Here is a 15,298-nt window from a genome sequence, read left to right as displayed (position 1 = left end):
AACAGCAAGCTCACATAGAGATGGAGAGAGCTAAAGGGAGAGCTAAATTCTAGGAAGGGGAGCTTAGGGGTAGGCATTGCCTTATGATCCTGCCAGCTTTATTTCTGGCATCATGCTTCACTGTGCTTACCTAATTTTTTTTTTCCCAGATGACAGCTGCCAGGATCAGCCAGGGACCAATTGTGCTCTGGCCATCAAGGTCAACCTTTGTAGCCACTGGTACTACAGCAAAGCCTGTTGTCGTTCTTGTAGACCCACCCACTCGTAGGCTCCTTGGAGGAAAGACATCCCCTTTCACCCTGGCCTGGATTGCCATACTAAGACACTGAAGGACTGGGGGGGTAGCCCCATGGAAGGGGATCTCCCCACCCCTTCTCTTAATTGAAGTTCTTCCCGGTAGCTGGGAGCACAAGCCTGTGAAAAATGAACATTGGCCCTCTGATTATAGAGAAGAGACTTTGACTACACTCTGCCAAGCCTCTTCTCCCTCACCTGATCTCAAGGGATAGAGATCCACTGGTTACCTGCTTTGGGTTTCAAGGCTGGGAACCCTAATCCATAATGCCTCACTATTGTGTATTGGTAGTGTCTGGTATGGAAGGATGTACATAGGATCTTGTATATTTGTTTCTGTTTTAGATCAAAATCTTTGTGGGGGTTTCTCCTCCAACCTTTGGCCTTTGGTCTCCTGCCTCTATGCCCAGCTTCATTTGCTCTTACAAAAGTCCAGAGGGAGGGGGAAATCAGAGTAGCATGTTTGGCAACCAAAGCATATTGAAAAATGGATGACCATCCTGTTGATGTTAGAAGTTGCCTTGGAATGAAGCCCTTTCATTCCCTGATTTTTTCTGGGCACTAGGGTGAGGGGTGCTACAGGAGAAGAGGAGAACAGAAGACTGTAAAAGTAGATGTATACTTTTCAGAGAATTTTATCTCATAACCAAATGTCAGTTTCATAGTCCTTATAAAAGATCATCAATGCTGACAGAAGTGTATATAATGAAACGTACCTGCACTTTATATCACAAAAGACGCATTTGTTTCTTAATATATTTGTTTACAAACAGTGGATTTTATCCCTATAATCATTAATCAGTACTCATCTGTGTATGTTAATAAAGTTGTCATATTTATGATTGGCATCTGGTTTAATTTACTTGAGATGTTTGGGTGGGATGAGGGAACCTGGGAGGAGATAGGGAAAGATAGGTGATTCAGGGGTTAGAGTGCCAGGTCTAGAGAGACACCAGCTAGTTGTGTGACCCTGGACAAGTCACTTAAGTTTTTGCTCTTTGCCTGTTTTCTCATCTGTAAAATGGGGATAATAATAGCAGTACCTCCCACAGGGTTGCTGTGAAGATCCAATGAGGTATGATTGTAAAGTTCTTAGCACAGTGCCTGGACCATGGTAAGTGCTATATAAATGTTAGCTATTATTAAAAAGCACAGAGAACTCTGAGGGAGAGCTCTGGACTTTTGCCCTCATTGGAGCTGCAGTAATGCACAAACCTCACGTTGAAAAGGCCAGAAGAGCCTGTCCCAGGCTTGATGACAACCAGGCCAAGGCAGCTCTGTAAATACACCCGTGAGCCTGCTTTGTGCCAGCCAACTTAGAAAAAGATACATTATGAAATGTCAGGCCTGGAAGGGTCTTTAGAATATAAAATGTCAGTTAGAGCTTAGAAGGTGGGATGTGAGGACCAGGAGGGATCTTTGAACAGGCTCAGAACCGAGAAGAACCGCAGGACATGGAATATGAGAGCTGGAAGGGGCCTTAAGACACACGGTGTCAGAACATCATATGTCAGAGCTGGAAGACTTTACAGACTCTCTGTATGCCCCACCCAGCACCGTACAGATGTGAAAGTTGGGGCTTAGGGATTGTTGTTGTTCAGTCATTTTTTTTCAGTCACATCTGACCCAGTTTTGGGGTTTTCTTGGCAAAGATAATAGAGTGGTTTGTTCCTTCTCCAGCTCACTTGATAGATGAGGGAAACTGAGGCAAATAGGATTAAGCCCAGGGTCACACAGCTAGTGTCTGAGGCTGGATTTGAACTCATGAAGATGAATCTTCATGATTTCAAGCCCAGTATTTTATCCACTGAATCACCTAGCTACCCTCCATCAATCAACAAGCATTAGAGGCTGCTAGATGATGAAGTGCCTAGAGCCCTGGGCCAGGAGTCAGAAAGATTTGAGTTCAAATCCAGCCTCAGACACTTACCAGCTGTATGACCCTGTGCAAGTCACTTAACCTCTGTTTCCCTTAATCCACTGGAGAAGGAAATGGCAAAGCACGCTAATATCTTTGTTAATAAAACCCCATACAAGGACATGAAGAGTCAGACGTGACTGAACCATAACGATATGCCAGGTGCATGCTAGGATCCAGGTCTCTGGATTCCCAAGCCTCTGCTTCATCTACCAAAGCATTCTGCTTCTCTGGTTGTTGTTCAAAGCAAGATCGGCATATGGAGCGCGAATAAAGCAAGCTTAAGCAGTCAGAAAGTCTGGGAGAACCAGCTCTGAGTGGCTTCTGATTGCTAAACTTTCAGTGTGAGCATTTACGCTTCAGACATGGGCACCACAAACATGAGTTTGATTTGTTTTCTTGATTGCTCAGACTTGTTAATAATGCAGATTAAATTTAAAAGTCCCTTCCCCACCCCAAGATCCCAGTTGGCTAAACATTTACCAGCACCCTCTGGGATTGCTCCATAAACACTGCTTCAGCTCAGCAGGAGTGTAATGCAAGACTCAGTGAATGCAGTCATCTCTAGATTGGAGACTCATAGTCATACTAAAAACTGGCATTTACAGAGCACATTCAAGTTTACAACAGCATAAAGGTGACAGTGCACAGAGCACCAGTCCTTGAGTCAGGAAGATTCATCTTCAAGAGTTCAAGTCTGGCCTCAGACACTTCCTAGCTGTGTGACCCTGGGCAAGTCTCTTAACCCTGTTTGCCTCAGTTTCCCTCATCTGTCAAATGAGCTGGAGGAGGAAACGGCAAACCACTCCAGTATCTTTGCCAAGAAAACCCCAAATGGGGTCATGAAGAATCAGTCAGTACCGAACAACGACAAAGTTTGCAAAGTGTTTACCTCCGTTGTATTTCTGAGCTTTGTAACACCACTGGGCCGAAGGGGACCAGAAGATTCTCTAGGTGGGTAACAGTCAGATGTGCTCTGGATGGGGCAAGTAAGTTATACAGCACTTGACTATATGCCAGGTGAAGCACTCTTTACAAATATCATCTCCTGTGACCCTCACAACAACTCTGGGAGGTAGGTGCTATTCTTATCCTCATTTTACAGCTGAGGAAACTGAGGCAAACAGGCAAACAGAGGTTAAATGAATGGCCAAGTGTCATGCAACTAGTAAGCATCTGAAGTTAAATTTCAACTCAGGTCTTTTTTGATGCCAGGTTCATCATTCCATCTACTATGCCACCAACTACCTATGTTGGGAGGGGTGGAGGGGAGAGGGAGAAAGGGAGAGAGGGAGAGATGGGGGGGAGGGGGAGAGAGACAGACAAACAGAGAGACAGAGTCAGAGAGAGGTGGAGAGAGAGAGAGAGAGAGAGAGAGAGAGAGAGAGAGAGAGAGAGAGAGGAGAGAAAATGAGAGGGAAGGAGAGAGAGAAAAGGAGAGGGGGGGAAGCAAAGGAGAAAGAGAGAGATGAGTGGAGGGATGGGAAAGGGGAGAGAGGGAGGGAGGTGGGACAAAGATGAAACTCTTCTTCAAGCCTGACAAGTACACCCCAGAAAAACCCAGTTGTTTAGACCCTTCTCTCCCTCTCTTCCTAGAAGGCAGTGAGTCTCCAAGCAGGCTTAACAAAACTTAGAGAAATCCACCTTAGATAAGGATTCCTCAATCCCTCCAGGGGGTGGTGGGGAGAACTCCCTGTCAACCCTGTGACTGAATTCATAGGAATTTAACCTTCTGTGGGGCTGATTGGGCCTCAGAGCTGTCAATCACCTGTCTGCAGCTTCTGGGGGTGGGGGGGGGAGTAGGGTGGCTGGTCATTCAGCTGGTGATTCTGGCCTCCATGGGGAGAGGGCCCGTCCTTTTCCAAAGCAGGCATTCCAAACTTACCTTTCCATGAACACTGAGAAAAGCACTTTAGCGCTGGGCCCACCAAGCCCTAGCCCGCCATGGAGAGAGGAGGAAAGAGGTCCAGAAAGGAAGAGATGCTCCAAGTCAAGCATGTCAATCCAAGCTGGTGATGTAGGCTATCACTAGTTTGCTATCTTTGCCTTGTGCCGATGCCTACTGAGCTTCGGAGCTCTTTTGTATCAGTCTGCTTCACAGGATCATGAATTTAGAGCTGGGAGAGACCCCTGACATTATCCAGTACTATTCCCTCATTTTAGAGACGAGGAAACTGATACCTATGGAGGTTAAGTGACTTGGCCAAAGTCATATAGATAATAAATAGCAAGGGTGGAATTTGAACCCAAGTCCTTTGATTACTGAATCAGTCCTCTTTCCTATGAACTTGTTTGGTCATCAGGGTGACTTTCTCCTTTTCCTTGAGTTCCTTAATGAGAAAGTTCCCTTGAGGTGGGAAGACACTGACTTACTTTCAGTATTCAAGGTTTATGAGCACCAGGTGACAAAATCAGGACATCCACAGGGCTGATCACAGAATCATAGTGCTGGAGCTAGGAGAGACGTTAGGGGTGATCTAGTCTGAACCCCTTTATTTTAGAGATGAGGAAACGGAAGCCCAAAGAGCTTAAATGGCTTGTCCAAGGCTGTGTGGCTGAGCAGAAGCCCCACCTCCTTTCAGTCCTCCTGAAGCCTTCTTTGACCCTTTGCATTCAAGTAGTCGATTTTAGCAAATTGAGAAATCAGACAAAACTGTCTTTGGGGCCTTCCCCTCCCTCCTGAGTCTCATCCCATATTTCGCTCTTCTTCTTGTTTAGCTAATCACTATTAAGGGGCTCGCTGATAATTAAAATGCCAGCTAATAACAAAGGTTGCTCTGCCCAGGAATAGTTGCATTTAAAAAGGGGTTCTTTAAGACTCAGGGGAATAAAGGCAATAGGGCTGCCTTTATTTTGGTGCTGGATACCTGGCATCCTTTTGGATTATTCTGTAGGCACCATTCTACCTGTGAAGTCTGCTCTGCTTCCACTCCAGACCTCTAAATGTGGCTCCTTTCACTGTTCTAAGGCTCATTCTAGGGAGAAAATCTCTCATGTTTTCAGGTGGGCTTAATGGAGGCCACGCCCCTGCCCAGAGTCAGATGACTGTAATAGTTGCATTTCTTAGCCTTTCATTTTCAAAACCATGTCATACACCAATTATATGTCTGGGCTATGGCCCTGACCTCACTCACCAGATGTATTCTTCTAAAGTCAGACTTCTGTACAATGTCATTGGTGGCTGGCATGACCTCTCATCCTTAAACCACTATAAAGAGTGGTCTGGAAATGGGGATAGATTAAAGAGCCTCTTCTCCATAGTAATGTCAAAGATAAGATTTATTTCCTTTTGCTTTTTTCAGCGGGCCCAGGAGTCAGTCCTATTCAGCAGTCTACCTCTGTGAAGTTAAGCTGCCTGTCTCTTGTTTCATTTCAAAGCTATATATGTATATATGCTTTATAGTTATGTATAGATGGGAAAAGGAAACAGGAAAATAGAAAGACAACAACAGCCACAGGAAATTACCCCCCCCACTACCCCCTCCCACCCCCACCCCCCAAGTCAAATGCAACAGAACCAACTTTAGATAAGAATTGTACAAAGTAAGAATTCGGTTCAAGCTTCTGTTATGACATCAGATCACTGAGAACACCATCCCCGGCAAAGATATTCACACCAAAGCTTCACTGACTGCTTGCCCCATCCAGGGATGGATTAACTGGGCAAACTGAATGTGTGATAGACCAAGGCAGAGCGAGGAGAAGAAGAAAGAAAATCAAGAACACCAAAAGTGGTGAATCTTTCATGTGCTTCGAAACCTCTTCTGTGGAATTAAAAGCTTTCCGGGAGAGAGAGGAAAACATCTTGTCACGGTGCACACAATATCTATAAACCAACCACGACTCTTAAAATGACAGCTTGCCCTTTGCCAAGAGCATGTCTTCTAAGTAGAAGTTTTAATTGAGAGTTTAGTGAGAAGTACCTTCTTCTCTGGTTGTGAGCAGACTGTCTCACAAGGACCATTCTTCCCCAAATCCCATGCAGTGTCATCTGGAAGGGGAGATCCCCAAAGACAGAAGTGGGGACACCCAGAGAAAAGTTCAGGGGACATGGATTTTCCAGGCAGTTTGGTTTCTAGTATCTTTTCAAAAATATAGTTTAACAAACTGCCACTAAAGAGTTAAGTATGCCTTTTCCTAAGTAGAAAATGATTGTAGACTTATACAAATGGCTGCTTTCACTGGAGGTTTAGTGACTTGCCTGTCATTCGGATTAGGGGATTTCTCTAATCAGTATGTTAGATATTGTTAAAATTAATTTCTCTCTTCCCCTAGACCTGGAGGATGTTGGTATTGGTGGGCTGTGTGTTGACGTTAAAACACTTGGGGAGGAAATTGTTGGAACTGGGGATCTGTCGAGAAACAATTTGGAGTAGATCCTGTTGCCTGCAGATTAGTGTTTAATGTGGAAGGTGGGTGGGAGGCAGGAGAATGGGCCAAGCTGTTTCTGGCATCTGGGACAATGACTTAAACTCCAAGGACTGTTCTAGCAGACAGGTGGCTATGTCAACCAGCAAGAGCCCATCTCATTTTTCCTAAGGAGGCACTCATGTGTGTGTGTGTATGTGTGTGTGTGTGTGTGTGTGTGTGTGTGTGTGTGCGCGCGCATGTGCCTGACTCAGGAAGTCTCCAGGCAAATTTGGGTGACTTTTTTTTTTTGCATTATTTTTTTGTGTTTCTGTATGTGGGGGCAGGACAAGAGTCATACTCCATGATCACTGATTACAAATTAGGTGGTGTTTTAATATCCTTATCCTCATTCTCTCCGTCCTCCTGCATCCTGCTCCTTTTCCACCAATGGGGTCACCCAAAACCAGAAACCACTTTGGATCCAAAGGGATAGAGGGTCCCAAGAAGATGGGGAGATGATGATAAGAGGAATACCTTCATGCCCATTGGAGCCTGGAGGAGGCAATGTGCTTCTAATCTCCAGTACCAAGTCCTTCCAACCTCAGGCATCCATTTGGTATGTGAGACAAGCCACCCATTGTGGTGACACTGACAGTTCTGGGAGCCAGAGATAGCCTGGTATCAAATTTCTCTAATAAAATGGAGGCAGGGGAGCTAGGTGGCGCAGTGAATAAAGCACCGGCCCTGGAGTCAGGAGGACCTGAGTCCAAATCCGACCTCAGACACTTAACACAAAAAGTAGTCATGTGACCTTGGGCAAGTCACTTAACCCCAGTTGCCCTCCAAAAAGCAAAAACAACAACAACAATGTGTCTTCCTTGGAGCGTAAGAATTGTCTTCTTGGGGCAGCCAGGTGGCGCTGTGAGTAAAAGAGACAGCCCTGGAGTCAGGAGACCCGGGATCGGTTCTGGCCTCAGATACTTAACACTCACACAAAATAACTGGCCATGTAACCTTGAGCAAGTTACTTAACCCCAATTGCTTTAAAAATAAATAAATAAAATGGAGGCAGCGGCTTAAACTACCTTAATTCTTGGGTTCCTCTCTCCCCTATCCCCATATTCCATAGCTACTCACTCTAAGACTGTCATCTCAGCTGGAATTTAGCCACTTTTGTTTCTGAGGCTCATCCTTAAACAATGACCTTCCCTGCCTGACTGCCCCCTCCTCTTATCTTCCTACAGTTTATATTCCTCCTTGGGTACTAAACTCAGACTAGCCTGCCTGCCTGTGTTAGCTATGTGGTCATGTGCCCTGCCTCCCCAACTAGACTGTCAACTTTTGGAGGGCAGAGAATGCGTTTTCTATTTTGCATGTGTGTGTGTGCACATGCATGCGCACCCTCTACAATGCCTAATGCAGAGCTGGCCACACAATAGGGGCTCAGGAAATAGTTTGCTGATTGACTGAATGATTTGTTCTTTTGCTGTATCAGTGAACTACCAAAATACATTCATCATAAACTCTCTCAGTCGGACCCTGTGGTGGATTCCCCCAGTGGCCAAACCGCTGTTCAATGTCCAGAGGATGGACTGAAGGCGCTCAAGTCAAAGAATGATGAAGCTGAAAGGAACCTCAGAGACCATCTGGTCAAAGCCCCTGTTTTTGTAAGTGAAGAAACGGAGACCACACATGCCAATGGTCACATAGTGAGTTAATAGCAAATCTGTGCCCAGAGCCCAGGTCTCAATTCCTGGCCCAGTGCTCCTTTCCCAGGGCCAGCAGCTGGGGGGGGGGGGTGGTGGTCAGGATGGAGCTCAGACATCAGTGCTGATGCTGCGGCTTCGAGAGAAGGCTTCACGCATGGCAGAGAGGCGGTTGGGGTTGAGGGCCTGGAGTCCACTGAAGGTCACTGGCAGCTCTATGTCTTCCTGGCTGATGTTCTTATAGTTGATGCGCTCACCTCCATTTCGAACTTCCTCTGGTTCCTGAAGGAAGAAGGTTGGTGGTTCATAGTGGGAACAGCTGGGGCAGACGGTGTGGCACTGGGGGGATTTCTGGTTGAAAGATGAAGAGGAGGATGGGTAGAGTGAGGGCCCATTAGTCAGTACGATGTTTCGGTTGGAGTGGAGTGGTGGGACGTGGGAGTGGACAGCAAAGTCAGGCTCTTCCTCATCCTCTTCTGACTCATCTTTCTTGCAACAGTAATACTGGATGCAGAAGGAGAAATAAGACTTAGTGTTTTTAACATTGCCAAAATACCTTCACGTTCATCATATCTGACTCTCACAGCATCCCAAGGAGGTGGGCAAGTGTGTTGTCATGCCCATTTCAAAGTCCATATCTTCCCTCTTTTATCACTGACTTTATAGATGGGGAAACTCACATGGAAAGACAACAGCCAAGCTGGGCATCAGGCTGGGATTGCCTGTCTTGTACAGTCTTGAAGGACTGACCTTCCCTTTCCCAGTTTCTTTTTAGATTCTAATAGGGGATCCTTCTCTAGAAGCTAGAAGTAAACTGAGCTGGGGAACATAGCCTCCCCCAGTCCAATCCAATCCAATCCAATCCAAGAAGCATATGTTATTACTGTACCTGAAGCCTACAGTAACATAGGACTGCGATGATGCAGAGCAAAATAACTGTTGCTAATATTCCACCTGTGATGACCACAGTCCCGGCTGTCATTCGCCCGCTTCTCCATTAACTGCCTGAAAAACACAAGCAAGCCTTGAAATGCACAGAAAGAAGGTACTAAGTTGGGGAGGGCTGGGTCAGGGAGAGCAGAGAACATGTGAACTAACATGAACTCTAGGGGTCTACAAGCCAGAAGGAAAATGCCTAGAGCCCAGTCAGGACTTTGGGGGCCCCAAACAACCAGGCCCCCAGGAAGGCAGCCAGTGAGGAAGGAAAAGGGGTAACTTTATAAGGGACCATAGGATTTAGACTTGAAAGAGGCTCAATGGTTGAATGCCCTCATTTTTCAGAAAAGGAAACTGGAGTGAAGACCCATGCCAAAGGTCACATAGCAAGCCAATAGTTCATTTGAACCCAGGTTTTCTGATTCTAAATCTAACATTCTTACCACTACATTAGGCTGCTTAAAAAAGAAAAAAAAGATGAAGTTCACATAGATCCAATCATTAAAATGTAAAGTGGGTCCCCTTTGGACATGCTTTTTCCCCTCAGGATCTCCTTTGGAAAGAAGGAAATAAGCATTTATTTAGTACCTATTATGTGCCAGATCCTGTGCTAAGTGCTTTACAAATATTATCCTATTTGATCCTCACAACAACCCTGGGCCTATTTTTTTTTTTTGCTTTTTGGAGGGGGGAAGGCAGGGCAGTTGGGGTTAAGTGACTTGCCCAAGGTCACATGGCTGTAAAGTGTTAAGCGTCTGAGACTGGATTTGAACTCAGGTCCTCCTGACTCCAGGGACAGTGCTATATTCACTGTGCCACCTAGCTGCCCCTACCCTGGCCCTATTATTAATCCCATTTTACAGTTGAGGAAACTGAGGCAGAAAGAGATTAACTGACTTGCTCAGGGTCACACTGCTATTTAAGTGTTTGAGGCTAGATTCGAACCTCCACTTTGCCACCTAGTTTCCTCTAGACCTTAGGCACTCTTCCTTCAAGAGCATCCTTATTCATTTCAACCCAGACAAATTTTGAGGGGACTGAGGAAGAGGGTCAGGAGACCAGAGACTCAGTTCCCACATGTCTCTTTGACTGAGCTATATCTTGGTAAATTTAGAGGAGGATAGTGTAAACCAATGGCTGACTGGGGACCAAAGGCTTGTTTTATTTAAAATGTTTGTGTATTCGTTTGTTAAAGGGCAGTGGTGATGGATATTTGGATCCAGGAAAATTACTTGGTACATCCATTTTCAAATCTGGGAAATTAGGATCATAAATCATCTGTGCCTTCTTACCTCACAGGGAATGACGAGGACAAGTGAGGGAATTCATGTGAAAGGATATTCAGAACCAAGTCACTGAGGCAATCTAATATGAACTGTGGTCAAAAATGGATAAAACAGTTAATTTCACCTCTGGTTCATATAGTTCTTTATCCTCTTAAAAGTATTTCCATATCCATTATCTTATTCAATCTTTACTATAGCCTTGTGAGGGAGGTGGGACAGGGATTATTAATCCTGCTTTAAAGAGGCCCAGAGAAATTAGGTGACTTGTTCAAGGTCATTCAACTACTGTGTTTCCCCGATAATAAGACACTGTCTTATTATTTTTTTTTTTGGAAAGAAAAACACCAGAGGGCTTATTTTCAGGGGAGAGCTTATGTTGTCCTGCCTCAGCTCTCCCCCGCGGCACTGCTCTCAATGGCGCCAGCAAACAAATCACTGAATGTAGCGTGCGCAGGGGATCACCTTCACTACAGTAGCAATCTCAATAGGGCTTATTTTCGGGGGAGGGCTTATTTTAGAGGAATCTTACACAGTAAGGGGAAGGCTTATTTTCGGGATAGGTCTTATTATCGGGGAAACACGGTAGGAAATGACAGAACTGAGGCATCATTATGGAGGTGGTTCTCTGGCTCCTTAAGGCTTCTGTATACAGCCATCTGTCTGAATCTCTTCTTTGTGTCTATCATGCTCTCCCCTCTTTCCCTTAATTTATAAACTCTTTGAAGCCTGGGATTGACATTGAAAGAGTACTGGATTTGAAACAAAAACCTGGATTCTAATCCTGGATCAGACACCTACCAGTTGTATGACCCCAGGTAAATCACTTCTTTGTGAGCCTTGATTTCTTGATCTGTAAAATGGTTATGATAATAATATTTATATGTTATTAACCTCAAGGGGTGGTAGGGAAAGCTCTTTGTAAACCTTTTTTGGGGGGAGGGCAGGGCAATTGGGGTTAAGTGACTTGCCCAAGGTCACATGGCCAGTAAGTGTATTTTTGTAAATCTTAAAAAATGATCTAGACATGTGAGGTTGTTAGAGTTGATGTTTTTCATTTCTAGATTCCCAGAGGCCATCACCAGGTTTAGCACACTGTAGGTGCCTAAAAAATACTGCTGAATTCCTTGCTGAATGTGAGAATCCAGGTTTTAGGACTTTGCTAGCTAGTGAGTGGCAGGAAATGGCAGGCCAATATAGAAAGGACCCCAAATATCTATAGGTAGCACTTTTTGTAGCAACAAAGAACTGGAAAAAATGTGGATTCCCCTTTTGATTTGGGAAGGCTAAAGAGGTTGTGGTATATGAATGTATTGAGTTTTACTGTGCTATGAGAAATGGTAAATATGAAGAATTCAGAGAATCACAGGAAGATCTATATAAACTAATGAGACTGAAAGTAGTACAGTCAGGAGGAAAGCATACAAAATGACTACAAGTTAAATGAAAAGTATGAGGATAGGGAAAGAAAGAGAAAAAAAGGAAAGAAAAACTCAATGCTTTGAAATTATGATAACCAAGCTTAGCTCCAATGGAGAGATATGTGAATGTACCTCCTTCAATTCTTTGTTGAAGTAGGGGTGCATGGATGTGGAACACTGCATCCATCCATCCATCCATCCATCCATCCATCCATCCATCCATCCATCCAACCATCTATCTCTATCTGACTTGGCTTACATATTGGTTAGTTTGGCTGAACCATTTCCACCTACCCCCCTCCTTCTTTTCACTCTTTGTTATAGTTACTATAATATCGGAGATGACTGTCAGGGTGGGAGGGAGGAGAAATATATTGAGAAACAAAGGTGATGTAAAAATAAAAGATATCGATAAAAATTTAAAAAGAAAAAACAGGTCTCCTGGGCTGATGCTCTCAAGCCAATAGCCTTCCCCTAACCCCAAAGGCCTTTAGAGTTAGAATCTGAAACCCTACAGTCATTGAGTTCTCTCTGATGGGTCAATGAGTCTGATGTGGAAAGTGACCTTCTCAAGTCCTGTTGTCTGCCCTGGTGTCAGATCAGGATGTCAATTCTGAAGGCCCCATGGGTTGCAAAAAAAATTCTTCGATCTCCACAGCTTTCCCTGGATTTTTCTTTTTTTTTTTTTCTTTTTTTTTTTTTTTTTACCAAGAAAGACCTTGAGTAATTTCAGCTCTGATACTTACAGCAACCCCCAATGAGGGGACTGGACCAGATGAGAGATTCTTAACCTATGGTCTGTAAACTTGTTTTTAAAAAATTCTGCTAACTGTATTTCAATATAATTGGTTTCTTTTGTAATCCTATATATTTTATTTCATGCATTTAAAAACGTTTTCCAAGAAGGGGTCCATAGTTTTCACCAGACTGTCAAAGGGGTCCACAATACAAAAAGGTTGAGAACTTCTTCACCAGATGATCGCCAGGATTCCTTCTAGCTATAAATCTTAGGTTGGATCCCACAGAGCAGGAACAGCCCTATCTGTTTTGGAACTATGCCCACTAGTCTGAGGTAAATGAGTTTTTGGGTGACTATGGACTCTCACATAATCATTGAATATCAGAACTAGCATCCTTTCCTTTTACAGATGAGGAAACTGAGAAGTTGTGACTTGCCCAAGTTCATACAGCCAGTAATAGAAGCAGGATTTGAACCCTAGGTCCCTTACCCAAAACAATATTCTTTTTGTGATACCACAGAGATAAAGAAATGGAGGCCCTTTCTGGGTTACTGGGGAAGAAATTTACTGAAGGTAACAGCTTTTTAGTGCCAGAGCTGGGACTAGAACTCAGGTTTCTGATGCCCAGTTTAGGGATAAATGAAACTTTTGATGCCTCTTCTGGAGGATATACCCCTGGCAAGGGAAAGGGGGAGTTTTTAAATTCCTTTGGGGCCATTAGGGTTTTGCAGGTTCCTAGTCCCCAACCCTGGGGTGAGGAAGGGCCTAGCAAATGGGGACACACACACACACACACACACACACACACACACACACACACACACACAGAGCTCTTGCAAAGCTCAACAGACAGTCTTGGCCTGGCCGGCTGCCAGAGGCAGGATTGAGCCAGCTGGCCCTGCCTGGGCCCTGCTGACTACAAGAGTAAGACAAGCACAGGATCCAAGTACATGGTGTGTGTAAGGAGGGAGGGGTGGAGGTTGGCGGGGCAGGTGGACATGGGGGTGTGCATTTTGATGGCTGAGACGGGGGTCCATGACAGAGAGTCTGGTGTCCAGACAAGTCTCATTCTCCTCCTGATGCCCAGTGGGGTGAGGAGAAATAAATCAGCCAGTGGTTCTCAGAGTGGGAGGAAGAGTTTTTAAATTGCATGCTTCCACCACCCTCCCTCCTTCTTGGTTAATGTGGAGACTTAGTTCTGAGCAAAACCAGCTGTGTTTTGGTTTAGCCTTTCCCCGACTCACCAGGTAAAGCAAGTGCCACAATAATCCCTTATACTCATATATAGCCTTGTACTTTCCAAAGTGCTTTTCCGTCCATTATCTTCTTTGATCCTTACACCAATCCTGAGAGGCAAGTAGGGCTTAGATTATCACCCCCATTTTATAGATGAAGAAATTGAGGACCCAGAGAGAATAATTGTCTTATTCAACGGTTACACAGCGAGGGAGAGGCAGAATGGAATTGGAATGCAAGACTCTGACTCCCAAGTTCAACGTCTTTGTATAAAAACTATTACCTTTACTTTAGGAATTCAGAGGAGATTATAGATTATCATAGTAGATATGTAGATATATAACCTTATCATTTTAGAGGCAGCAAGGTGGCCCAGTAGGGAAAGTACTGGGACTAGAATCAGGAAGACCTAAATTCAAATCTAGCCTTATACACTTATTAGCTGCATGACCTTGGGAAAGTCATTTACCCTCTGCTTGCTTCCATTTCCTCAACTGTAAAATGGGAATAATAATAGGACCTATCTTTCAGGGTGGTTGTGAGGATCAAATGGGATAATATTTGTAAGGTGTTTAGCACAGTGTCTGATACATAGTGGGCACTACATAAATGTTGGCTATTATTTTTATTGTACAGAGGAGGAATCTGAATTCCAGAGAAGGAAGAGAGTTTGGTCAAAGCCATTATAGCCAGAACCTGGATTAATGGGAGAACTCTTAGAATATAAGCTTCTTGAGGGCAGGGACTGTCCTTTTGCTTATATTTTTATTCCCAGTGTTTAGTACAGTGCCTGGTATACGGAAAGCATTTAATAAATGCATGTTGACTTGATTTGGAGTAGAGTTTTAAAAGTGTGAATGATAGAGCGCATCCAGTCATAGCCATGAGGCATCTGGGTGGCAGAGATGATGGAGTGCTGGACCTGGAGTCAGGAAGACCTGGGTTCAAATCCTATTTTCAGACACTATTCAGCTGTGCAGCTTTGAGCAAGTTTTTTAACCTCTCTTGGCCTTGGTTTCCCCATCTGTAAAAGGAGGTTAATAATAGCACTGACCTTTGAAGTGTTGCTGTATAAAAAATAGGTCTTTATAGAGTGTTATGTATATGCTTTGTTGTTGTTCACTTGTTTCGGTCATGACTGACTCTGTGATCCTATTTGGGGTTTTGGGGGCAAAGATACTAAAGTGGTTTGCTATGACCTTGTCCAGTTCATTTTATAGATAGTGAAACTGAAGCAGAGTTAAGTGACTTGCCCAGGGTCACACAGCTAGCAAGTGTCTAAAACCAGATTTGAACTTGGGGAGAGGAGTCTGCATGGCTCCAGCCTAGTACTCTATCCACTTCATCACCTAGCTGCTACACACACACACACACACACACACACACACACACACACACACACACACACACACAC

General features: G+C 44.4%; 2 protein-coding genes across 3 annotated transcripts in view; one reads left to right on the top strand and one right to left on the bottom strand.

The window, feature by feature from the left end:
- Positions 1–1,133, top strand: part of ADAMTSL2 (ADAMTS like 2) — a 49,561-nt gene extending 48,428 nt beyond the window's left edge. The window contains exon 19 of the mRNA XM_069069245.1: positions 150–1,133. Within this exon, the coding sequence (XP_068925346.1) occupies positions 150–268 (119 nt within the window). The 3' untranslated portion in view covers positions 269–1,133. The remainder of the gene's footprint in view (positions 1–149) is intronic.
- A 4,339-nt stretch (positions 1,134–5,472) lies between these two features.
- Positions 5,473–15,298, bottom strand: part of FAM163B (family with sequence similarity 163 member B) — a 66,975-nt gene continuing 57,149 nt past the window's right edge. For both annotated transcript variants that reach the window (XM_069069243.1, XM_069069242.1), the window contains 2 exons: positions 9,158–9,273; positions 5,473–8,772 (listed from right to left, as the gene is read on the bottom strand). In XM_069069243.1, coding sequence (XP_068925344.1) covers positions 8,380–8,772; positions 9,158–9,250 — 486 coding nt within the window. In that variant the 5' untranslated portion in view covers positions 9,251–9,273 and the 3' untranslated portion in view covers positions 5,473–8,379. The remainder of the gene's footprint in view (positions 8,773–9,157; positions 9,274–15,298) is intronic.

Source organism: Petaurus breviceps, unplaced genomic scaffold (genome assembly GCF_028583685.1).
Source record: "Petaurus breviceps papuanus isolate PSGF00001 unplaced genomic scaffold, PetGlider_PUasm1.0 90779, whole genome shotgun sequence".
NCBI lineage: Eukaryota > Metazoa > Chordata > Mammalia > Diprotodontia > Petauridae > Petaurus > Petaurus breviceps.
The sequence above is the reverse complement of the archived record's forward strand: the minus strand, read 5'-3'. Positions and strand labels throughout refer to the sequence as shown.